Here is a 25,057-nt window from a genome sequence, read left to right as displayed (position 1 = left end):
CCTTCTTGTAGATGGGCATCACATTGGCAAGCCTCCAGTCATCAGGGACCTCCCCTGTTAACCAGGACTGTTGATAGATGATGGAAAGTGGCTTGGCAAGCTCCTCTGCCAGCTCCCTCAGTACTCTTGGGTGGATCCCATCCAGCCCCATAGACTTGTGAGCGTCCAGGTGGCATAGCAGGTCATTAACTGCTTCCTCCTGGACTATGAGGGCTCCATTCTGGTCCCTATCCCTATCCTCTTGCTCAAGGGCCTGAGTACCCTGGGGATGACCGGTCTGGCTGTTGAACACAGAGGCAAAGAAGGCGTTAAGTACTTCAGCCTTTTCCTTGTCCTCGGTGACAATGTTCCCCCCCACATCCAGCAAAGAATGGAGATCCTCCTTGGCTCTCCTTTTATTGCTGATGTACTTATAAAAGCATTTTTTATTGTCTTTTACAGCACTGGCCAGATTGAGTTCTAGCTGGGCTTTTGCCTTTCTAATTTCCTCCCTGCAGGACCTAACAAGATCCCTGTACTCCTCCTGAGCTGCCCGCCCCTTCTGCCAAAGGCGGTAGACTCTCCTTTTTTCCCTGAGTCCCCGCAAAAGCTCCCTATTCAGCCAGGCCGGTCGATTTCCCCTCCGGTTGGTCTTACGACACACGGGGACAGCCCGCTCCTGCGCCCTTAAGACTTCCTTCTTGAAGAGGGCCCAGCCTTCCTGGACCCCTTTGCCCTTCAGGACCGCCTCCCAAGGGACTTTCCCAACCAGGGTCCTGAAGAGGGCAAAGTCTGCCCTCCGGAAGTCCATGGTAATAGTTTTGGTGCCCCTCCGCTTAGCATCACCCAAAATTGAGAACTTTATCATGTCGTGGTCGCTAAGCCCAAGACGGCCTCCGACCTCGACATTTCCCACAAGCCCTTCTCTGTTGGTAAACAGCAGGTCAAGCGGGGCACCTCCCCTGGTAGGCTCGCTTACCAGCTGCATTAGAAAGTTATCCCCCACATGCTCCAGGAACTTCCAAGACTGCTGCCTCTCTGCTGTGTGGTATTTCCAGCAGATGTCTGGCAAGTTGAAGTCCCCCATGAGAACAAGGGCTAGCGATTGCGACACTTCTGCCAGCCGCTTATAGAATGCCTCATCTACCTCTACCTCCTGGTTGGGTGGTCTATAGCAGACTCCCAACAGGACATCCGCCTTTCCAGCCTTCCCCCTCATCCTTACCCATAAGCATTCCACCTTGTCATCACCACTGTCAAGCTCTATGCAGTCGAAACACTCCCTAACATACAGAGCCACCCCACCGCCTTTCCTACCCTGCCTATCCCTTCTGAAGAGCTTATAGCCCTCCAGTGCAGCACTCCAGTCATGAGAGTCGTCCCACCACGTTTCCATGATGGCGACTATGTCATAGCCATCCTGCTGCACAAGGGCCTCCAGCTCCTCCTGTTTGTTGCCCATGCTACGTGCATTGCTGTACATGCACTTAAGCTGGGCTGTCGATTTTGCCCCCAATGTTGCCATGCCGCCCCTGGGCTCCTTACTAGCGGGCCTGTTTATATTGAACACACAGTGCTCTTTCTTGGACAGAAAATAAACTTACAGGAAGTGCTGCTTAGTTGTTGTCCAGTAATGTAGCCATTTCTGTGTCTTGCTTTAGTGAAGTCAGGTAAGTCACTAATGTTTAATTTTTCAGAATTCAGAAAGAACAACTGCTGGCTGAAGATGATGATGAACTCAAAGAAGTGACTGACTTGAGAAAAATAGCAGCTCAGTTACTGCAGCAAGAACAAAAACACAGGTATTACAATATTAATTAAGATAACTTGTGTTACAATTAATTTATTCTTTAACCTGCCTTATACCCAAAAGGTCTTGATATCTTAGCATTTTGAGAACAGCTTTGTCTAGCTGTTAAATAGTTGAAGTGACAGACTCTTTCAAGATACCTGTCCCGTGTTTCTTTTCATAAAATTGCTGTCTAGAGAAGCAGTGATATGCCTCCTATGGAGAGGAGGAGATGAATGTGAAAGTCTCTTGATTTCCTGGTTTGATGTATGTTAACTTATTAGTACTTTTTTTTTTCAAAACAGTATACTTAAGTAGGCATTGTTAACTCTCAGATAAGTAGGTTATTGGTAACATGTTAAAATGACTTTGTCTTAGTTTGTATGAGTTACGGAACCTGCATACGGTTTGTTTGTGACTGCTTATTTTTATTCAAATATGAGGTAATTTAGGCAGCACTTCCTCCATTCAGTCTGATACGAGATATAAATTTCCTGTGGACTGAAGGGGAAATTTGTTCAAACATTATTCTGTGAAATGACACGGCATATATGTATTATATTTATAAAACTAAATAATTTGAACAGCGTAAGTTCATCCTGAACTGCCTGACTTTCTCCACTTCATGCTGGGCATCACAACAGAATGATTCTTGAAAAGGAGCTGTAGAACAAGCAGTAGGTTAAAGGAATGTAATAGTTAACAGCTGTGTAAAAAGTAGAGCAGGAAGCAATACCTGGAGCTGCATAGGATGCGAACAGGCTAGGGTAGGAACCGTGTTCTCTGGTTCCTTTACCAAGCAGGCAAGTAAGTGAGGTACTTTGGCAAGCGTAAGCTCTTTCCTGAAAGGTGAAAGTTGTAGTTAATAGTAGCTCATTAACTAAAATAGTTCATTATGGTCGTTCGTTATCCCACAGTAATGGATTTAACTTCACAGCAGCTTAAATACTACTTTTCTTTCTCTTGAATTTCTGTGTAATGATGAGATTCTGCACTGCTGTTTTTCTTTTAAGATCACTGAAATACACGTGAAGCCCTTAGAGAAATTGATAACCTGATACTATGAGTTGCAGAGCTTTAAAAATTCACCAGTGTTTTTTACTAGTTAAGTGTAACAGCAGTAGTGTGTAGAAAGATAAAATACGTTATATTTATAACTCCATGCAGTGTATTTAAGAATTGTTTGTTCACATTGGGAAGGGAAAAATAAGAATGAAATCTTAATGCTAATAGATTCTTATTACCAAAAGTATTGCAAAAAAGACTAAGAATGCTAAATTTTCTCATATTAATTTATTAATAAAGAGAGAGTAAGCGTGTTGTTCTTTTTAGGTTTTTATATGATGATTAGTTATATTGCATGTGGGTCTTGTTTGATTAGTTTTAATATTTCCTGGTTATCTAATCATTTGAAATACCAAGCCACTCCTCTTCTGAAGTACTGCACTTAAGTTTTACTCGTCATATGTTGTTGTATCTTAATGCTGCGATGTTGCTAATGGTTCTGCTTTGCTCTTGAATTATTCAGACATATGCAATCTTATTAGTTGTTAAGTTTTACTTCTCAGTTTAGCATTTATATTTTAAATCTTGCTTATGTATCTTTAAGTACATGAAGGCAAAATCGCCTCTGATATAAAATTTAGCCCCGATTTTTGAATCCATAGTTTTGTGAATTCATAACTTCTTGTCATAAACAGCAATAAGAATAATATTTAGAAGTTTAGTGAAGATATTTCTGTGTTTATTTGTGGAAGGTATGTTCAATCTGAGTAAACAGAATCCTCAGAAAAGTGAGCATCACGAAATAATTTCTTAATCATATTTGTTTGTTCAGTGTGTTTTTTTTCTTTTAAATATTATGCAGTCTCTTTTCTTTTTGCTTGCTATGCTAATGACTTCCCTGTCCTCTCCCATCAACCTATCCTGCTTCCTTCTTCCGTCTTTGGCTTTGGTGTACATGAAATATGAATACAGACGAAGGCCATTAAGCTATAGAACTTCATTCAGTGAAAAACTCTTCCAGAGGACAAGGGCAGCAGGACGTGCATCAAGGTATAAAGGGTTTGTAGAGCTTCAGATTTCCAAAGTTAAAATGTGGACAAAAGAAACAGCTCTGGCCATTTCTTGAACAAAAACAATAAAGGGATTGGCTAAGATAGCCTAAGATACTTTGTTACTAAAAATAGATTGCAATGCATTTATTGTTCTTTAAGATGAAATACTATTTAAGGAAAATATTTAATTAGGCAATTCTCCAAAGAACATTTAAATGAGTCCAAACCTAGGAGCATAATTTCCTGTACCTTTGGCATGTCTCTTCAGATTTTTGTTAATATGTATTACCTCAAGTATAGAACTTCAGGCAAACCGTGGGTTTTTTGAAAGTTATCTTGGTTTTAAAGTGATCATTTTCAAATTAGCATGACCAGCGACAATTTGTTTTGCATTTGACAGCCATGAGGGAAGCATTTGCAGATACACAAACCTCACAGGTAACAAGAAATCTGGAATGGGCTGTGTAGACTGTGCTCAGACATGTAGGTGATGAATCAAGTGATTTCAGACTTTGTTACCTTATCAAGTGAAACTCTGTAACTTACTCTGGATACTCCTGGTCTATTTCAAAAGAAAGTAGGATAGCTTAGATTATTTAATCTTCTTTATTACTACCAAATGAGCCTGCCTCAGTTTGCATCAAAGTTAAGTATGGGTTCTTACGTGACAGCAGTGACTTCCTAAAACTGTCTAAATCCTGAAGAGCACGGCTTACAATCACAAAGCAGAGCCATATGTGAAGACAGTGGACTGCTCCTGAATGACTTCAAAATCCATCATTTTTTTGTCTCGCCATAAAAAGATTTCTAGTGTCTTTATACACTTTATAGATCCTAGGTAGTGCTTGCTTGTTTAAACTTGGAGATAGCTAACCTTAAAGTAGCATTACCAGTATTCCCTTCATTTGTGTCCCTTAATCACGATGCTATGTTTGCTCAAAATATGAAAGTATAAGTGAATGAGAAGAGATTCCACTTTTTAAATTCTCAAACTTTAGAAAATATTGTGCAATATCATAATTGGTTTTGACATTGCCTTCATCTCCCATCTAGTCAGCAGTTTGGAGTAGATGTTATGCTTACATGATATAAAACTAGAAAAATGAGTCACAATTCTTTTTTTTTTTAGTTTAATATATATAAATATGTGTCATTGTGTATGTGCTGTTGGGTAATTTACATTTCAAATTTGTATGAGTTTTAGAACCCTTTCAAAGTATAGTTTGTACGCTACCTCTGTAGCAACAGAATTTGTGTGGTTAGTAGGAACCATAAGTATGAAATTAATTGCAGTACTAACACGTGTCTTATGCAAGTTCTTATTTAGTGATTTAGTATGACCATCAGTAAGTAATTGGCCTGATAATTGAACTGTCTAATAAGAAAAAAAAAAAGGGTTGGATTTAATGAATTGAATGGAAACAGTTGCTGGAATCTTAGCACTATTAACACCACACTTAAAAGAGCATGACTTCTGAATATGACCTACTTGTACTTTCATTTTGCATACTCAGTTTTGCGGTGTATTTCCTGGAAGACAATTCTTAACATGACTACGGTGATTCCCGCTCCCCCCAGCTGAACAAATTGTTTTGACATGAATTCCTTAGTCTGCAATTTAGTAAATTTAGATTAATTTTCTTCACCATTTTCTTTAGCTAAAAATTTTCAAGCTCCTTATTCTACAGGAAATTCAGATTCCTCTGACTAGACTAGTAACTGCTAACCTGACAGATACTGAACTTATTATTACTTCCCCATCAATATTCTTCAGTTTTTAAATGGGAAGTTTCAAAAATGATTGTGTTTGGTTTTGGTTTACAAAGTATAAAAATACACTTTGTTTATAATAGACTTAGTTTTTAATAAACTCAAACAGTAATTATATACATGTTTTAAAGAAACAGTGTAGCTGAGAAGTGTGTGTGTATATATGTTTGAATTGGCTTGAATAGTTTTCCTTACATATCGTATGAGTATAAGAAAGAAATGTCCTGTGGAAATTCAGTGATTGTATGTAACACTGATAGTGTTGGGTTTGGTGCAAGTTTAAAGCTCGTTGTATTGTAATGGTCACACCTTGGTACAGAGTCTCTCTGAATTTCTTGTTGCTTTCAGTTTGAAGACATAAGGCTACTTTAAATGGGAATTCTCTCTAAAAATTAATTACTTTAAAATAGCATGTTTATATTATAGTATGATAACCTATGCTCTGAGTATTAATTTTTTTTGTAACGCTTTTTTCAGGCTATAGTATAATTTAATTCTGGAATGTACCCTCACAATTAAGTTTCAGAAGACAAAATATAGGGAGCAGATGTTGCAGACTGTGAATGCTGCAGCCTGTGTTGGTTTACGGGCTTAACTTCTCATAATCCCATTAAATTAAGGTTTACACAGTGAGAGATTTAAACAACAAATGAGATTACTGAGGTCAAAGTTATCACAGTAAATCAGAAAAGTCTGATTGAAAATCATCAGTCATTTAAAGTTAATGGTTGTACTGCCCTATGTAATGATAATGAAATATAAAAAGGTGCCTACTGTTTTACTTTCTTCCATTGAATAGTTGGTGTTCTCCTAATTCTTTCTGATTCATAATACATTCTAGTTCTCTATATAATTCAGCACAAATAGACTTTAATTGCAGTTCTGCACATGAAGTTAGTGTTGAAGTGTATTATTACTACATCCAAGAATTCAGAATTATTCATTCTAGTTACTGTTCAATATGTCACTTACTTGAAAACATTTAATTTTAAGTGTTACTGATTGTTTTATTTTTAACACTTTAAACATTCATAATAGCTCATATCTTCTTCTTGTATGTGTGTACATGTCTGGTATGTATTTGTTCCAGATGAAAAAACATTTCTGAAGCTCTATGTAAGTCTAGGCTTTTTTGACTGTTTACCATTTAGAAAAATGGAATTTCCATTGGTTCATTTCTACATTAGATTTCTCATTTAGTTCTTAGCCTGTGTTTCTCCATTTTCCACCTCTCCTTTTTCCCTACCTTTCCTTTGCACTTGCAGTGCTTCTTACTCAGCTACCTTCTTACCTGCTCCTACTGACTAACTTCTTGTGCTCAATCTGTGTATCATTTCTTGTCTGCTTCAGGTTGACTATCTTCTCTCTTTAATTTTAGTGAACAGTGGGGTCTTTTGTGTTGAGGGCAGCATAACTTTACACAGGTGTGAGATCAGTTGAAATGGTATGTATTTAAGGAGAAAAATTAAGAGGATACTTCATTTTGGTTCGAATTATCATCAAGTTTTATTTCCTTAAAATTCAGAACTTGAAATATTTCAAGAGCTGGAAACAGTATTGTTGATTTAAATGGAAGCAGGATTGGGCTTGGATTTCATATGTGTACACACATATCTATGCTAATTTTATGGAAAGTGTCATCTTAATGTTCAAAACTTTTTATTTACAGGAAATGTTACACAGTGAAATTAACATGTTCTAAGAAAAAGGTTTAGCTACAAAGCTGTTGAATATTTTTTTTTTTCTTCTTTCTAGACTTCTTAATCATTCAGTTTCAGTAAGCACAAGGACCAGGCCAAAGCAGCCAGTGGAATCTGAAAAATGGTATTGATATATTAAATGTATCACAGCTTTCAATATTTTATTAATTTAATTTTTATATTTATTGTGTCACTACTGCTATCTTCTGTCAGTGTTTTTAGTTCAAGATGAAATAGTAGCTACACAAATAATCTATTCTTGAACTTCTTTATTTTAAAAAAAACAAAACAAAACAACCTGTTCTTTTGAGCCTTTAGGAAAGTTGATGTCATCCAGAAACTAGTTTGTGGGTCTGATTATGGCAGCAATTCAGGTGCCTAAAGATAGGCATTCAGTGATGTTTTAGACATCCAGTTCCAGTCCAGAAGGTCATGTCTTCCATAGGTAACAGTCCTGTGCAGATGTGTTAGATCCTGTGTTGCAGAAAATGGCACTGTGGGTGTGCTTAGGCTTCTAAATTTTCCTCCCTGGCAGTCTTTTTGTGCTCTTAAGAGCTGTTGAAAAAGTGCTGCTAGGAGTTCAGCCTGCAAAACCTTTACTGTTTGTGGAGGATCTGTCAATGAGCAATCCATTGTCTGCAGGAGCTGTACTCTTACACTCTTTCTGAGTTAAAAAAACCCACCACAAACCAACAACAAACAGAAATACCTAGAGGCTTGTGTTTAGGAAATTGGGAAATCACAGCTTCCCATTTGATTACATGGGGGGGAGAGAACTTAGCAAGCTTTCAGTCCGCCCTCTTCCCTCAAGGAATCCTAGATGAATTCTTTTAACCAGTTTGGTCAAGAAATAATCTATTTTGATTTTTAAGCTAAAGAGGGAGAGCTTACTGGCAGCCTCCTAATGAGAACTCCATTTGAACAGTGGCTTTTGTGATTTTTGCCAGCCCCATAATCTTGTAAAATCTATACCTTCAAAAGAATCTGTATCTGCTTGTGTCCAGACCCTAGTCTGGCTGTGAATCTTGGAGACAAAAGCCGTAACTGCGGTTGGTGTGGCTAGAGAGTTCTGGGGGTGGTAACAACACTCTACAGTTCAGGTACACATCAGGAAAGCATTTAATCAAACAGAAAAGGGGCACAGTGTAGATATTTCAATGTGATACATACTGTTTTGGCTATCTTCTCATTGGTATTTGTGGTTTTAAAGAGCTAGTTGCGCACATGTCCTGTGGTTATATGAACCCTGCTGCAACTATTATTCAATTGCATTTGGAGCTTTCCAGTCCTTGGTTACTTAACATACAGTTTCTGTTCTTTGGGATGCTGTCACCTATTGTAGTTATGCCTTCATAGTATAGGGTGTTCCAGGAAAGGTTAAATTTACCTTTCCCTGTTTTGGTAATGAAACAGAAAATGTTCTAAGACTTAAAAAGAAAACAAAACCAAAAAAAACCCCAACCAAACAAAAAAAAACAAACAAACAAACAAACAAAAAAAAACAATCACCCCTGCACCCCTTTGTGTGAGGTGTGCACACAAGATAAGGTAGATGTTAGTCAGAAGACTGAAGTCAGAAGACACCAGCATGGCTGAGTCAAGACATGCTGGTCAAACTAAAGAGTAAGAGGGAACTGCACAGGCAGTGGAAGCAGGGACAGGCGTCCTGGGAAGAGTACAGGGAAGCTGCCCGGTTGTGTAGGGAGGGGGTCAGGAAGGCCAAGGCACAGCTGGAGCTGAATTTGGCAAGGGATGTAAAGAATAACAAGAAGGGTTTCTACAGGTATGTTAACCAGAAAAGGAAGGTTAAAGAAAGCGTACCCCCCTGATGAACAAGAATGGCGACCTTGTATCAACAGACAAGGAGAAAGTGGAAGTACTCAACAACTTCTTTGCCTCAGTCTTCACCAGCAACCTCTCTCCTCACCCCTCCTGAGTCGATGGACCACAAGATGGGGACCAGGGGGGTGTAAAGCCCCTCTCACTGTAAGGGAAGATCAGGTTCGAGACCACCTGAAGAACCTCAATGTACACAAGTCTATGAGACCTAATGAGATGCACCCCAGAATCCTGAGGAAATTGGCTGCTGTAGTTGTCAAGCCACTTTCCATGATATTTGAAAAGTCATGGCAGTCAGGTGAAGTCCCTAGTGACTGAAAGAAGGGGAATGTTGCACCCATTTTTAAAAAGGGAAGAAAGGAGGACCCTGGGAACTACCGACCTGTCAGCCTCACCTCTGTGCCTGGGAAGATCATGGAACAGATCCTCCTAGAAGCTATGCTCAAGCCCATGGGGAATCACAGGGAGGTGATTCGAGACAGCCAGCACGGCTTCACCAAGGGCAAGTCGTGCCTGACCAACCTAGTGGCTTTCTATGAAGGAGTGACTGCATCAGTGGACAAGGGAAAAGCAATGGATGTCATCTACTTGGACTTCTGTAAAGCGTTCGACACGGTCCCCCACAACATCCTTCTCTCAAATTGGGGAGATATGGATTTGATGGCTGGACTGTTCGATGGATAAGGAATTGGCTGGGTGGTCGCATCCAGAGGGTTGTGGTCAATGGCTTGATGTCCACATGGAGACTGGTGACATGTGGGGTCCCTCAGGGGTCCGTACTGGGACCAGTGCTGTTTAACATCTTCATCAATGACAGACAGTGGGATTGAGTGCACCCTCATTAAGTTTGCAGATGGCACCAAGCTGAGTGGTGTGTTCGACATGCCAGAAGGATGAGATGTCATCCAAAGGGACCTGGACAAGCGGGAGAGGTGGGCCTGTGTGAACCTCATGAGGTTCAACAAGGCCAAGTGCAAGGTCCTGCACCTGGGACAAGGCAACCCCCGGTATCAGTACAGGTTGGGGGATGAAGAGATTGAGAGCAGCCCAGTGAGAGAGAAGGGCTTGGGGGTACTGGTGGATGAAAAGCTGGACATGAGCCAGCAATGCACACTTGCAGCCCAGAAAGCCAACTGTATCCTGGGTTGCATCAAAAGAGCATTGTCAGCAGGTTGAGGGAAGTGATTCTGCCCCTCTACTCTGCTCTGGTGAGGTCCCACCTGGAGTACTGCATGCAGCTCTGGAGCCCTCAGCACAAGAAGGACATGGACCTGTTGGAGCACGTCCAGAGGAGGGCCACAAAAATGATCCGGGAGCCGCTCTCCTACGAGGGCAGCCTGAGAGAGTTGGGGTTGTTCAGCCTGGAGAAGAGAAGGCTGCAGGGAGACCTTATTGTGGCCTTTCAGTACTTAAAGGGGGCCTATAGGAAGCATGAGGACAATCTTTTTAGCAAGGCCTGTTGTGACAGGACAAGAAATAATGGTTTTAAACTAAAGAAGAGTACATTTAGACTGGATATAAGGAAGAAATTTTTTACAATGAGGGTTGTCAAGCACTGGAACAGGTTGCCCAGAGAGGTAGTGGAGCCCCATCCCTGGCAACATTCAAGGCCAGGTTGGATGGGGCTCTGAGCATCCTGATCTAGTTAAAGATGTCCCTGCTCACTGCAGGGGGGGTTGGGCTAGATGACTTCTAAAGGTCCCTTCCAACCCAAAGCATTCTATGATTCTATTTGTTTTATTGCACTGATATATGGGAACCAAATCACACACTGCGTAAGGAACATACAGAGATAGTAGACAGACTGTCATATCCCTAAAGAATTTACACTTATAGAACATCTCATAGTTAACAGATACATATGTGTTAACAGCAAAACTCAATTATTTATTGCAGCAGTTTCTGCAATTCTCAGTTGGATTGCCTATCAAGCTACTGGACGTGATTCAGACAAATTTCCTATGCCTAACAGCTTTAAAAAGCAGCATTATTGGTTTGAGGCAAACAGGAAGGAAAAGGAATACAAAGTAGCAGAAGCTAAGTGCCTAGTTGCTTTACCTTTAGGATTTATTATAATTGCTCATGGTGTTGTCTCCTTCTTGCATTCAATCCCCAGCTATTAGCCTTTGGGTAAACTGCACAGCTTCTGTCTGTGCACAGCCAGCTGTCAGAATGTGAATGAAATGGTTGCTGGTAAGATGATAGAAGTGAATTTCACAGAAAGATTTAGAAATAAAAATTTGAAGTGACACCAAATCTAAACATTTTTATTTTCCTGAGAACTTTCAATAATCTCAGGCAGTCCATGTTCAAGAGTGTATTTTTCGAGATATTGCAGTTTCACTGTCCTGTCTTAAAATTTTTTTCCCTTCCCTATTAGCATATGCTTATACTTTACTGTATAGAGCTAACAGTGAAATGAAGCATGTGAGCCTTCCAAAAGTTTAATAATAGACATTTTGTCAGCTTTGAACAAAATGTTTCATTGGTTGCTCTGAGAAGCAAAACAATGAAGGTGCATTAGTAACCTCCAAAGATCAACATGCTTAAGAAAAAAGCTTTATCTGAGTCAAGTACTGTAGTGTGGAAGACCTATTGTCAGCATATGGTAAAGGAGAGATTTTAGTCAAATGGTCATACTTTTTAACCACATTGTGACATCCTTATATAGGTAGCTAAAAAATACTGTAGTGCTGCAGAGAAGCTGCTTTTTAAGTGTTCACTTTTTTGATATTTTGAAGTAACTTGGTTTTAAAGTACACAAAATAGTAAATTTCATAATGCCTCTCATCTTAATTTTCAGTGTCCCAACAGATGAAGTGAATTCCCCAGTGTCCCCATACAGCTGGCAGGTAAATATTCAAATGTAAATGTGGTGGCTTCATATTTGAGTGATTTCTTTTGTTGGTTTTGTATTTCTGGCAGAAAACTTTTATATATTCATATGGTTGCTTACACACGTAGTTATTGTAAATATGTAATTGTGGTGGAAAATATAAAACCTGTGAAGATCTTACACTTCAACATAATTTGACTTGTATGTAATGGAGGCCTTTTCTTTTAAGAGCATGTGATACTGGCTTTAAGATCTTGAAACTAATGAGACATAAGTTTTACTTGGTTTTAGTATTTCTTTACTTATAAATTTTATTGCCTCACTGTAATGTTGTTTGGGGTTTTTTTTAATTTGTAAGTTATTTGAATTATGTAGGCCTTCCATTCACCATACCTCACTGAGAAGCTTGCATGTTATGATAAAATTGGAGTAAAATTGTGGAGAGTACTTTTTTATCATTTTAGATTTTAATCCATTGGGTATTTGCAATTGCCTTAAATGGCCTGGTATTCTAATATGAAATAGCTGTAAATGTAGTTTTAGCCTTATTATGAAATGGTCCCTTCAGATTGTCTGCTTTCAGTTTTCATGAAATAGACATATTCATACATATTCAGTTATTTTAAGAATAGATCTACTTTAACTGTCTTTTCAGAATACGTTGCGTAATACAGTACTTTAGAGATTTATTTTACAGCTAGTTGATGTGTATAATCTTTAAGATAGGAACAGCCAAATACTTCAATTGCCTTGTAGTCATCCTTTTCCTGTGCAATGAGTATTCAGGTTGAGAAATTAGATATGCTAGTGGCTAACCACATAGCTAACTGGTTTTTTGAAGTTAGTTATGGCAGCCTTAGGTGGCTTCCTAAGCCACTTGCAAAAATAAGGCGCAACGCAGAAAACAGTTTTATTTTCTTAAGAATTATGTCGTTGATTCTTTTTATTCTATGAAATATGTTTTAGGATTTGAAAGGAAATAAGTGATTTCTACTAGAGTCCCCATTAGGACTGATAACCTAGTTTTGTGACATGAAAGTGTTATGAGAGAGGCAAACAATTCATAATCATAGTTCATAATCATTTGTGTTAATGCATATGAGGTATATTTACCTTTTATGTAAAAATATTTTTGAACCTTACAGCCACTGGAAAACCAGAAGGATTCAATGGATGAGCAGCATTGGCCAGAAACACAGCCAGTGATTTGGCAGAATGAAGAAAGAAGGAGAAGTAAACAAATTAGAAAAGAGTATTTCAAGGTAATGGCAGGGAGTGTGGGTGGGTGACACTTTTTTTAGTGAGAGTAGAAGAAACTATGTAACTAAGTAAAGGTAAGAAGACCTCAAAGGTTGTCATGTTTTTAATATTGCATGTACCTGCAATTTTTTTATTTGGGTCTTTTGAGTTAAATAATATATCTATGTGTAAGGGTAATGTGAGAGTGCAGGAAAATCAGGAGGAAAAAATCAACCAAATACTTTGTAAATTATTTTATTTAAAAGATAAACAGTTGTCCTCTGGTAAAGCCAGAAACTAATCTTCAGTCATTGGTCCTTCCCCATCCATTTTGAGTTGGTTGGGGTTTTTTTGTTTGGGTTTGGGGTTTTTTTGGTAGTACAAGGAAAATACTCATTACCTTTTTGTGCAGCTTGGTTATAAAAATGATTTATGCATTTTGGTTCTCACTGCATTAGTTTGCATTTTAGAGATTAAATTTTCTCTGCTGTAGTGTGTACCATTGGTCACCAGATGTCAGCGTCTGCTCATTGCAAAACAGATAGGAAGTTACAGCAGCATTAGGTAAAATTTGTTTTGGGGTATGGTAGAGAAATAGGAGAATTCTGACCAGTCCTAGGTTGAGTTAAAATTAAATTTGTCATTTATGAAATTAGTTTCTTGGGTCTTTTGCAATGAAACATCTTTATGAAGTGCTAGGGAACTTCAGTGAAACTAAATCCTAGGAAAAAGAGAGCATGCCATACAGCTCATATACATTCTTGTGATCATAGAAGCTATTAATTTTTTTTCCTGAAGAGTATATGGAGTTGTATCCTAACTTGAGTTCTACTGACCTCTTTCCAGGGTGTCCTGGTTTCGGCTGGGATAGAGTTAATTTTCTTCCTAGTAGCAGGCACAGTGCTCTGTTTTGGATTTAATAGGAGAAGAATGTTGGTAACACGCTGGTGTTTTTAGTTGTTGCTGAGTACTGCTTATGCTAGTCAAGGTCTTTTCAGCTTCCCATGCTCTGCCAGGGGCACAAGAAACTGGGAGGGGGCACAGCCAGAATAGGTGATCCAAACTGACCAAAGGGCTATTCCATACCATATGACATCATGCTCAGTATAGAAACTGGGTGGGGTTGGCCGGGGAGCAGCGATCGCTGCTCGGGAACTGTCTGGGTATCGGTCGGCGGGTGGTGAGCAATTGCATTGTGCATCACTTGCTTTGTATATTATTATTACTATTATTATTATATTATTATTATAATTTTACTTTATTTCAATTATTAAACTGTTCTTAACCCAGGAGTGTTTCTCGCTCTTACTCTTCCAATTCTCTCCCCCATCCCTTGGGGTAGGAAGAGTGAGCGAGCGGCTGTGTGGTGCTTAGTTGCTGGCTGGGGCTAAACCACGACACAGGGTTTTCATCCCTAAATGAATTTTGCCCTGCAGCCTTTGAGGAGAAGGGGGAGAAACTTCTAAGTAAAGCAGAATTCAGTCATTTGACTCATTAAACATCTGTGCTATCTATACAGAAGACCTGCATTAGTGATTTCTCCTAACTTTCAAGGATGTCTGTAAATGCTGATACAGACTTCAGTTTTGAGTTCTGTGATGGAAGTGGATACCTGAAATCACGTTACATACAGCTATTGACATGTCTCAAAAGTGAATTAAGCAGGCCGTATCAGTAACAAAAAATACCGTATCACTGGTAGTTTCATTTGCAAAACCAAGGCCATAAGCAAGTGAAACGAAGTCTGTCTTCCATGGCAAGCTTGGGGAAAATAAAGTAGGTACATTAAGATACATTAGTATCTTAAGAATATATGCTGAATTAGTGCAACGGGTGTCATTAGAACAGGGAAAATTTACTTGGGTCAGCATACAGAAATATTTATAGAGCATCGTTTTTATGCATATTATATACTGTGCAATTATACTGTGCAACAGAAAGGTAGGAAAATGCCCATGAGAATCAGAACTCCTTTTCTTGTGGCATTGCACTGAAGTCTTGCTGGAACCTGAAATCTTTGTTGCATTAAATATGTAAAAAGACCACAATTTTATAAACCAAAATCCTTTTTTTTTTTTCTTTAGCTGGAATAGTTTGTAGTTGTTTTGGATTCTAGCTACATCCAAGCTGAAATTCTTGTTAGCATATCCACAACAGAAAAGAATTACTATGTGCTATCTTTGGTATGGTTAATTATGGTGGAAAAACATGAACACAGAACTGTCCAAAGGCTTGTATAAACAGAAGTCAGCAGTGGAGGTCTGCAGGGCATAGAAAATTAGGCTTTGCCCTATCAGCTGCCAAAGTAGTATATTCCCTTGTACTGTGAACATACAGGAAACACCCAGTCATGGATATATGTAATAGGTCTCTATCTGACCCCAGAACTACCTGTACTCTGTGCAGTTTTAAAAAAAAAAAGAAACCAAACCAAAAATACAAAACAAAACAACCACTACCAAAACAAACCAACCAAACAAGTCCACAAATGCCCCTCAAACCGTTTGAAACACAGACAAACTAAAACTACCAAAAAAAATGGAGAACAAAAGAATCCCACAAACCAACAACCGATACTTTATTCAGTCACTCTTCAAAAGTTGTGTTTAATTTGCACAGAAAATGAACAACAGTAGGATAGCTAACAAAGGCTACGTTTGTCCTAGACTTTGATTTTCAAGAGAGATGCTGGTCATCCTTGTTGTTGGCATCATTCAGCATGTAGTTCAAAAGCTGTTAAAAATTCAACTCTGTAAAGCTGTTCAATTTTGCAGTCCAACAGTGCTCAGTTACAACTTTGAAGGCAAGCATCTTCTGTGCATAACTAATAAATACAACTTTCTGTAACAGAGCTATGTAAGTTTGTGTGTTTATTACTTTTAAAGAACATAGCTGCAAGTCAGGTTTTTCTTTCTTTTCAGGAAATTCTTCTAACTAAAACCTATATGTACCCCTAAAAGTCAGATCTTTGAAGGCAGAGCCATCCTTCCAGTTCCAAAGTTAGTCTCTTAATTTAGCCTGTGTTATGTGTTGTATCATAAAGATGGATAGGCCAGCCATATACACACAATGCACTCATCAGAGTTTTGTAGTGATGGATCTTTTTTAATTCTAGCTGCATGGTTTTGTTTGTTTTTTTTTTTTTTTTACACTTGCTCTGCAGTCAATGAAACACACTTATTTGCTGAAGTACCGCTTTTGTAAATTCCTTCCTTTCAATCCCTCCTTAATTTCCTATGCTTTCAGGATAATCAGGAAGTGGGACAGTGATGAAGGCAGTGTGCAACAAATGAGAACTGATGAAAAAATGCTGGCTTTAAATAGATAAAAGGATGTGATCAGGCTTTGAAGTTGTAAAGGAAATAGTGATTTTGTTGTTGTTGTTAATTTAATTTTTTTATAATGTCAAGTTAATCTTTCAATGTGTAAGCAATCTTAAAGTTACATAACATATTGTAGAAGTCACGTTCACAAGTTGCATAATTTTTTCTAAGAAATAACACTTCAGAGTAGCAGTTGTTAAGATCTTTTCACTTGGATCAACTGTCACATGCAGTCAGAGTTCACATTATAAGTGTTTAGTTTTAAAATGCTCTTATCCTCTCATCAACTTAACGAAGATCTTGACTAGCCTAGAACAAAATGTTCCTTTTCTGTTTTGTTTTTTTTGCTCCTTTGATTCTGTAACATGTTTTTTTCTCAGCAGCTTCACCAGTAAGTAACATCTGAGTGATATCAAGCCATTTAGTTCAAATGAAAACCATACTTCCATTTTAAAGTAATAATTGTGTGTGTTTTGCAGTATAAGTCTTCCAGAAAGAGTTCAAGTGGAAATGAAAATGATGAGGTGAGAAATAGTAATTGTGTAAAATACTTAAGAAAATGTTTTATTCACTTGTCTTTTATGGACACCTACAAGCCACAATCACAGGACAAGAGAACGTTGTCTAGAGTCCAGGCAAACAAACTTTGCATTCCAAAGCCATAGCAGAAACAAGTATTTTACTCCTTTATTTGAAAAAAGTCATCAAGATTGTGTACTGGGGAAAAGTAGGACATTTACTTGCTTTGGTAATAGGAAAGTGAATTCACCTATCAAGCAGAGGCAATGTAAAAGTAATATTCAGCGTAAACAGTCAACAGTGTTTCCTTGACTTCATGTTTTCAAGTTTAGTCGTTGCCAGTTTGTTGCATGCTTAACAAATGTTGCATGTCTCACGTATTGTGTATTTCATAATTTCATGTTTCTTGTTAAATCATAATTTTCATTTTTATAATTTCATGTCTTTGATTTCTTTTTAGCAAGACAGTGATAATACTAATGTGTCCCCACAGTCTCCTGTGTCATCTGAGGTACAAGTTTGTGGTTTTGTTGTTCATTCAACAAACATTTCTTTGTGTCCATTACTTGTCACTAGGTTTTCCATGCAGATATAGAGCTGTTAGTTTCTTTTGAAACTAAAATTAGAAATATTTCATCATAATAAAAATTCAAAAATAGATAGAAACTAGAGACGGATATTACAACTTGTTTTACCTTGCAACTATCTGACCTCTCCTAGATTTTCTTTTTGACTGGTGTGTAGAAAGGTGCATTGCTTTGTCTCTATTATCTCTCCTAATGAAAAGAGCTAATAAAACAAGAATCAAATTTGCCATATTTTGTAGGTGTCCCCTATGAACTAGCCATCCAGAGGATTTTAAGTAAAACTTGTGGTTTAGTATTTTAGGTACTGACACTTCTTAGAGAGTTTCATGCTTTACAATTCTGGCTGTTGCCTTTGTGGTGCAGTCTTGCAAGCTTCATTCACTGGTTGCTTTCCTTTTTAAGGAATGTCCATGTAGTCTTGCAGTGGCTGCACTATAGTACTGAGCTCTGAATAAAGCATACCAAAGATAATTAACATTTCAACCTAATGTTAATAAGGAACCTGAGGTAGCAGAATGAGAACATCTCCTTATTTCAACTCATTTCACTGTATTTGGGAGATCTCATGTACATACCAAATTACTGAGTTCATCTCTTTTTAGATGGTGAAATGAGAAAAACCTGACCTTCATTATGGAAAATAAACATTTCTTAATAAATATTTTGATGCTAAGCATTGGGAGGGTATTTGCATTTGCTTACAGCTGGCTTAGAACTCTGTTCACAGAATGGTTTGCATAGTTTGAAATGGTCTAGAGTAGATTTTGGTTAATTTGGTGCTGCTTTTCTTCCTCAGTAAGATAATTCTATCTGCATCGAGTGAGGTTACTTTCATTCCATTTATCTTATACTGTGCCCTTCAAAAGAGTGTGTTACGGTTAAGCAGGACTCACTTTTGTTAGGAAAGAATAATTTAAACACTATCTTGATGGGAACAAAAGTTAGGGTTTTTTTTAATGAATGGAAGAAAATTCATTTTATCTCTTTTAACAGGATTATGAAAGGACAGATAGTAACACTCATGGTCCATTTGGTCTCAAACCAAGGTCAGGTAAGCTGCTGTTCTCTAACATAGCATGATAGAACAGATGTTTATTTCCCAGGCTGGAATAGATGGTAAGGATAGCAGATGCATGAATTGGAATGAGTATGAAGAGATGGAACAGTACAGCAATCCACTCAGTGTACTTATCACAGGCATAGTACTGGGAAACACATAGACAGCTGCTTTGGCAAATGAATAATTGAAAGTTCACCAAGTTGCACAGTAATTTTTTTTTTAATTAATTTTTAAATTCTTTTCTCCACTGATTTATTTTTGTGTATATTTAATCACTGTGAAAGAACAGCGAAATGGCATGCAATTGTTCTTGAGACCTGATGGCTGAGGCAGGAGGGTTTCAAGAGAAGCAGATTTTTGTAATTTGTCCTATGAAAGGATGCTTTGAGCAGAGCTTTGCCAGGAGTTTTATGGCTTAGTGCTTTGTTGCACCCTGACTCTTCCAAGATTCTGCCATAACCTCGTAAGAAAGTTGTGTTGTCTAAAGCAGACTTTCAGTCCTCTGAAATCTAGGTAGAAATAATACTTTTTTTTTTCAGTTACAGTATTCTTTTGTTTGCAAGTGTCTATGTGTCAACAGTGTAAAACATAGTTTGGAAAAACCACAGTGCAATCCTTTTTCCAGTTCATATCGGTCTTCTCTGTTTTTAAGGGAACAGTCTTCGTGCAAATTCATTACGAAAGAATGATCTCAACTCTTCAGTTTAATTTTGTTCAGTGTTTATCAAGCAAAGCTTGATCTCCTGAATACTAGCCTGTGAGCCCTCAGTAGTAGAATATGTCTGGCTGAGGTCATGCAAATGACCTTCAGGGCCCTAAAGTCACTTGAGATTTGTAAGCAGTTGCATGAAGCTTCGGTGCCAGAGATAGATAGGTTAGTTGCATGTACCAGGACATGCCTGGCTGTGATCATTTAGAGGCTTCTGAGTTATCTACATCCTTGGCTACAGGAAAGTGCAGGTTTGGTAGGAGGAAGCAGGCTTGTTAGGACTTTTCAGCCCATCTTTTCTCAGTGTGGTAGTAGCCTTCCTAGGAGCCACTGCCTGCTCATGTCTGTGAAGCAGCATCCCTTTCACTCAGTTCTAGCAAAGTGAATAGCATTTTGTTTCTTAGTTACAAGCCAAAATCTTTGTGGTTTTAGATGGTTCCATAGATATTGTTGGTAACATGCAATTATATTTTTTTGCATACAAACTACATACTCTCATAATGCCTAAAATCAGAGCAGTGATTTTAAGAGTATCTATAAAATTTCTGTTACTTTTGATTGTTAGATCTCTTGCTAAAATCCAAACTATTAGAAACAATATAGGAAGTTCTGAAGGTGTAAGTACGATATTTTTTTCCCCCCTCTGTCAAAAGCATGGCGTAAAATACATAAGGATACAGTGGTATTGCTACAGAAGAGTTTTTATTTGCCAGTGTTCTATGAAATAATAGAATTGTCATTTGAAGACTTCCTGACCATGAAGAATAGTAAAGTAAATGTAATTATTTGACCTGCTTTCTGAAGAACTCTGAACTTTTAGATGAGACATTTTGCATTTTTAATTAGTTTTTTAATAAGCAATCACTGTGTCTCTGCATATGCACACCTAACACGTGTGTGTGCGTGTATATATTTTAAGTCTTTCATTGTAAGTTATATCAGGGTGTTCTGTCCCTTCTTTTAGTCTCCATAAAGACTTCATACTTGATTAAAAGTACACCACAATGAAAATACTTTCAAAGCTAGATTGCAAGGTATGCTTGGAAAAGTGCAAATAGAGTTGAGTTACCTCAAACAGATATTTGAATATTGAAGTCAATTCTGTCTCCATATTTTCTAGTTATCCATTTGCACTTAAGTAAGATGATCTGTGTATTTTAATTGAAAGATAAGTTACATAGCATGTTTTACATGAGGATACTTAAATATATTTGTTCTGAAAAGTTCTGCAGCTTTTTCCCCTTTTTTATTCTTGGTGGTAGGTTTTTAGCCATTGCATTTTTTTTAATTGGAATTCTGCAAACTAACTTGACTAATGTTTAATAGCTTTCAGCCGTGCATCTCGCCAGGACTACGGTGCAGTGGATCCTGGATTTACAATGAGGAGGAAAATGGAGCATTTAAGGGAAGAAAGGGAACAAATAAGACAGCTTCGCAATGTATGTACCATTATTTACTCTGTGGGTACAGTGCATTTAGTTTGCTGTGTACCACAATTTAAGCCTTTATAATAAAGGTCTGCAAATCATTGCAATTATACAAGGGCATCTCTGTAGTAGGAATTTCATGTAACAGGCTAACCAAAATACCAACCAGGAACTAAATGGGTTTTTAGCTGAAAAATTAAGTGAAATGAAAATTTTTTTTTTTGTTTCTAAGGTATTAGGTTTTCCTAGGGAGACAGTAAGTCTGCTTGTGTTTGCTGCTATTTGACCTGAGATTTGAAGAAAGATGGTCACAGTCTTTTGAATAGGCAAATGCTTTTTGAGTCTAGAAAGTTGGTACAAGTCATACAACACTGAATGGGATCTAAATTTCAGACTTCCAATAAGTTTTTTTCTGTGTAGTTCTGTTCTCAAAATATGTAACAGTTATCGTAACTGTAAATCGTAGCAGCTCTGCTTTCCAGGGCAGTACTAACTTGGGGTGTGACTTCTATGAAGGCTGTTTTCTGCTTGTCTGGTTCACTTCCTGAGCAGTGAAGGCTTGCTGCTGGGGTGACAAAAAATGTTCCCTGCTTCCCTTCTCTGTTTTACAACACAAGTGTGGGCACTTCTTGGCCACCCTTTTGTCAGCTATTTAACTGTCATCTACACGAGTGAAATAGCCATGCCCAAAGTGGTTGTGTTCCCCTCTTCTTTTTTCCTCCTTCTACTAAAATTGTGTATGATTTCAACACACAAATTCTGCACACTAACAGCTAATGTGGTATTCAGCCTAACGTTTCTGTCCTTAAATTCTGTGCTTTCCTATTATAAGTAGTGAGCTCATCTTATGTGTAGTGAGTTTATCTTATGGCTTTGAGAGCTATGTATCATGGTAGTTGTTGGCCGAATGTCTTTCTCAATGTATGTAGTTGTATCATTTTAAAAAAAAAAGGGAACGTAAGGTTAATGATAAAGAGAAAAGGATATTTGTACTCAGTAAAGTTTGAATTGACTCCATTTACTTCACTTTAGTATTAAAATGTTCCTTCTAAACTGAATGCTTTAAAATACCCTGGATATAAAATTAAAAGTTAGCTGATGTTGAAAGTAACTTATGGACTTCTTAACAGAATCTTGAATCAAGGTTAAAAGTAATTTTGCCAGATGACATTGGAGCAGCATTGATGGATGGAGTAGTTCTTTGCCATTTAGCCAATCACATAAGGCCACGTTCTGTTGCCAGCATTCACGTACCATCGCCAGCAGTGGTAAGTCATTTATCTCGCTTTTGTTGCATCTTATATGAAAATAAGCCTTTGAAGTTCAATACTAAAACATCATGAATCATGTTTACCATATTAATTGGCTACATTCCTCACTTTTTCTGCAAGAAGCATTAAACAAGGCTCAGAAGTTTAGTTTAACAGCTGTTTTCATATACTGAGTCTTAGCATTTGTTTTGTGTTTTAGCAACTGTTGCTGAATTTGCATCAGAAATGCAGTCTCTCATGAATGTATGATGAAGATCTAACATCCTGTCTTTACAGCCTAAACTCAGTATGGCAAAGTGCCGAAGAAATGTCGAGAACTTTCTTGATGCTTGTAAAAAATTGGGTGTTCCACAGGTATAGTAGTTGCTTTATTGACTTATTAATAATAACTACAGAAAATGTCAGCAAATACTCAAGTTGGGGTTTTTGGGAGCTTAACTCAGGGAGCAGTAGTGATTATGACACTGACCAGGGAACTTGAAGATACAAAAAGAAGTCCTATTTCTGGCCTGTGGCATGAACTTGAGGAAGATACTTCATGGGTTTCTAGTCAGTTCGTTATAGTAAAAATAATACTGACCTCCTTGTAAAATAAAATATCATCTAAACAGAAGAACTGATGCAAGAGGATGATGATGTAATATTTGAAAGTCTTGAGTTTAGCAACCCAACTTTAACATGAATTTCAGTGTCTGCCTAGGAAAAATCCTGCAACTATAGAAATATGTAGTCTAACTGATTAGCTATCTTTTTTGCCACAGCCATAGTTGCAGCCCATTATTCATACTTCTGTTGCCCTAGTTCATCCTCTTACTTCCCTGTATGAGAGGGGAAAAAAACTAAAGATCAAATAATTTCCTGCATATTATGAGACACCAAAAACTTCCTCAACCCTTTTTAGTGGAACAAGAAAATTAGTTCATGGATTTAGAAGCCTGGGTTACTGCTCTGCCACAGCTTCTATCTAATGTGGAGCCACAGGCCATTCAGAAGTTAGAGATGCTAAGATTTGCCTCCTGAATTACATGTAACAGCAGCTAGCACTTGGGAAAATTGTCCAGCTTGTGCTGAATTTTGAAACTGAAAGATGATTTTCTTGGGGAATGGCTCATTACTGAGCAGCCGGTCATCAGCACTTCCAAGTCTTCCCAAGGGCAAAGTTGGTAGTAAGCCTGCAAAACAAGGGAAGGGGGAAGTAGGCCACTGAGCCAACAGTGCCCATCAGCTTGCTTTTCTTGCTCTGCTTATGAAAAGAAACAGAGTCTTTGGCTTTCTGAAATTAGCAGTCTTTTATGTATCTTCTGATGTTGTCATAGTTTAACAGATCTTAAATCCAATTAGTTTCTGACCATTCTGTTACTGTAGAGAACCACATGCAAAATTTAAGGCCAAAGACCTTTTCTATTCAAGTGTCTCATAGCGATGTATGCATGACTTCAGAGAGAACGCATTTGTTACCTGCCTTGAGGAAAAAATGAATGAAGCTTGATACATGTACTGCTTTATTTTGCAGGAGAGACTTTGCTTGCCTCATCACATTCTGGAGGAACGGGGTCTGGTGAAGGTTGGCCTCACAGTTCAAGCTCTGCTTGAATTGCCAACGTTGAAAGTATCTCAGCTTTCCTCCATGTGACATGACTTCTAGGAAGCTAGACAACTTACCATTTGATCTGTTGATTTGGATTGCTCTGAGGCAGTTCAGCTTCCTACATAGGAACATCCAAGCCATCAAAAACTAGTATCTGTCCAGATGCTGTAGAGAGCCTTACTTTGGAGTTGTATGTGAAAACCTTGGAGTCAGCTGACAGTTAATTTCTTTTTTGGTAATTGGATGCACAAAGAAATTGTGGTAGCATCAGGTTCTCTTTCCAGTTAATGCAAGTTAAAAGCTGCCATTTAACATCTCACAGTGTTACAGTTAAATGCTGGATTTCTTTTCCTACACTGCAAATGTTGTTTGAATTATTTTAGAAGTACAAAGCACGCCCCCCCCTTCACTTTAATCTTTCAAGTCAATCATTTGATTTAAAGGTAAGAAAAATATAACGATGGTATGACGGAAAAAATGCGAGCGACTGATCACTTGTAATCCACTTCCATGCTCAGAAAGCTCAATTTGTGTTCTTTATTTTTTGCACTCCTGATCGTAACTTACACACTTCTAACATTGCCAGTATTTAGTCTGAGTGTATGGTGATTATACAAAAGAGTATACAATGGGAAAAGGACACATTCTGTTGAGTTTTTTCCAGTCTTCTAGGTTGGTGCCAAACATTTTTTTCAGTTGTACTGTAGATTGTTTACATGTGAAGTGCCTGTGTAATTGATAACTCTTAATAGTCTTAAACATTTTTGAAATTTCTTTGTTTAAAATAGATAAAATGGAAATTTTTAAATATTTTAATATTTTTTTGTAAATCAGTACGTGAAGATTTAAGTAATACTTCACGTTTTTGATGTTGGGTGTTTTAAGTTTGTTGCACAATTTAATTGGTTATTTTGTTGTCTAATAATTAGAAAATACTGTAAATACTTTTTATTTATGATATTTAATTTGATAATACCTAATCACTTTTCGTTTAATGTGTTGCTGGGAAAAAAAAGTCTACTTTTCTTTGTTTGGGACAAACAAATATACATGGTGAGTAAGACATGAGGACTAGTGATGCATACAGAGTAATTTAGGACATTTTGATAAAACTGCCAAAATCTCAGGTTTATGCTGTGACTTTCAGGATTTTGTGTAATATTGCTCCTGATCTCACATTACATTTTTACAACAGGTATATCTGTAACTTAGTTGAGAAATACCAGTGTTTATCTTTTCAGTGTTTACGGGATTTATTGTGTAATTTACACAAGTGTGGCATAGCGCACAAATCAGTTTGTACAAATGTCACTGTGCTAAGACATTAGACTTTTCTGGATAAACGTGAAAAAGAAAAATTTCCA

At 37.7% G+C, this 25,057-nt stretch overlaps 1 protein-coding gene across 1 annotated transcript in view; it reads left to right on the top strand.

The window, feature by feature from the left end:
- Positions 1-23,911, top strand: part of LRCH2 (leucine rich repeats and calponin homology domain containing 2) — a 55,727-nt gene extending 31,816 nt beyond the window's left edge. The window contains exons 11-22 of the mRNA XM_075720400.1: positions 1,677-1,781; positions 3,746-3,823; positions 7,351-7,419; positions 11,938-11,986; positions 13,116-13,232; positions 17,012-17,056; positions 17,512-17,562; positions 18,632-18,689; positions 20,734-20,846; positions 21,965-22,102; positions 22,382-22,459; positions 23,619-23,911. Of these exons, the coding sequence (XP_075576515.1) occupies positions 1,677-1,781; positions 3,746-3,823; positions 7,351-7,419; positions 11,938-11,986; positions 13,116-13,232; positions 17,012-17,056; positions 17,512-17,562; positions 18,632-18,689; positions 20,734-20,846; positions 21,965-22,102; positions 22,382-22,459; positions 23,619-23,738 (1,021 nt within the window). The 3' untranslated portion in view covers positions 23,739-23,911. The remainder of the gene's footprint in view (positions 1-1,676; positions 1,782-3,745; positions 3,824-7,350; positions 7,420-11,937; positions 11,987-13,115; positions 13,233-17,011; positions 17,057-17,511; positions 17,563-18,631; positions 18,690-20,733; positions 20,847-21,964; positions 22,103-22,381; positions 22,460-23,618) is intronic.
- Positions 23,912-25,057: the final 1,146 nt, after the last annotated feature.

The sequence above is a fragment of the Pelecanus crispus genome, chromosome 13, assembly GCF_030463565.1.
Source record: "Pelecanus crispus isolate bPelCri1 chromosome 13, bPelCri1.pri, whole genome shotgun sequence".
NCBI lineage: Eukaryota > Metazoa > Chordata > Aves > Pelecaniformes > Pelecanidae > Pelecanus > Pelecanus crispus.
The sequence above is the reverse complement of the archived record's forward strand: the minus strand, read 5'-3'. Positions and strand labels throughout refer to the sequence as shown.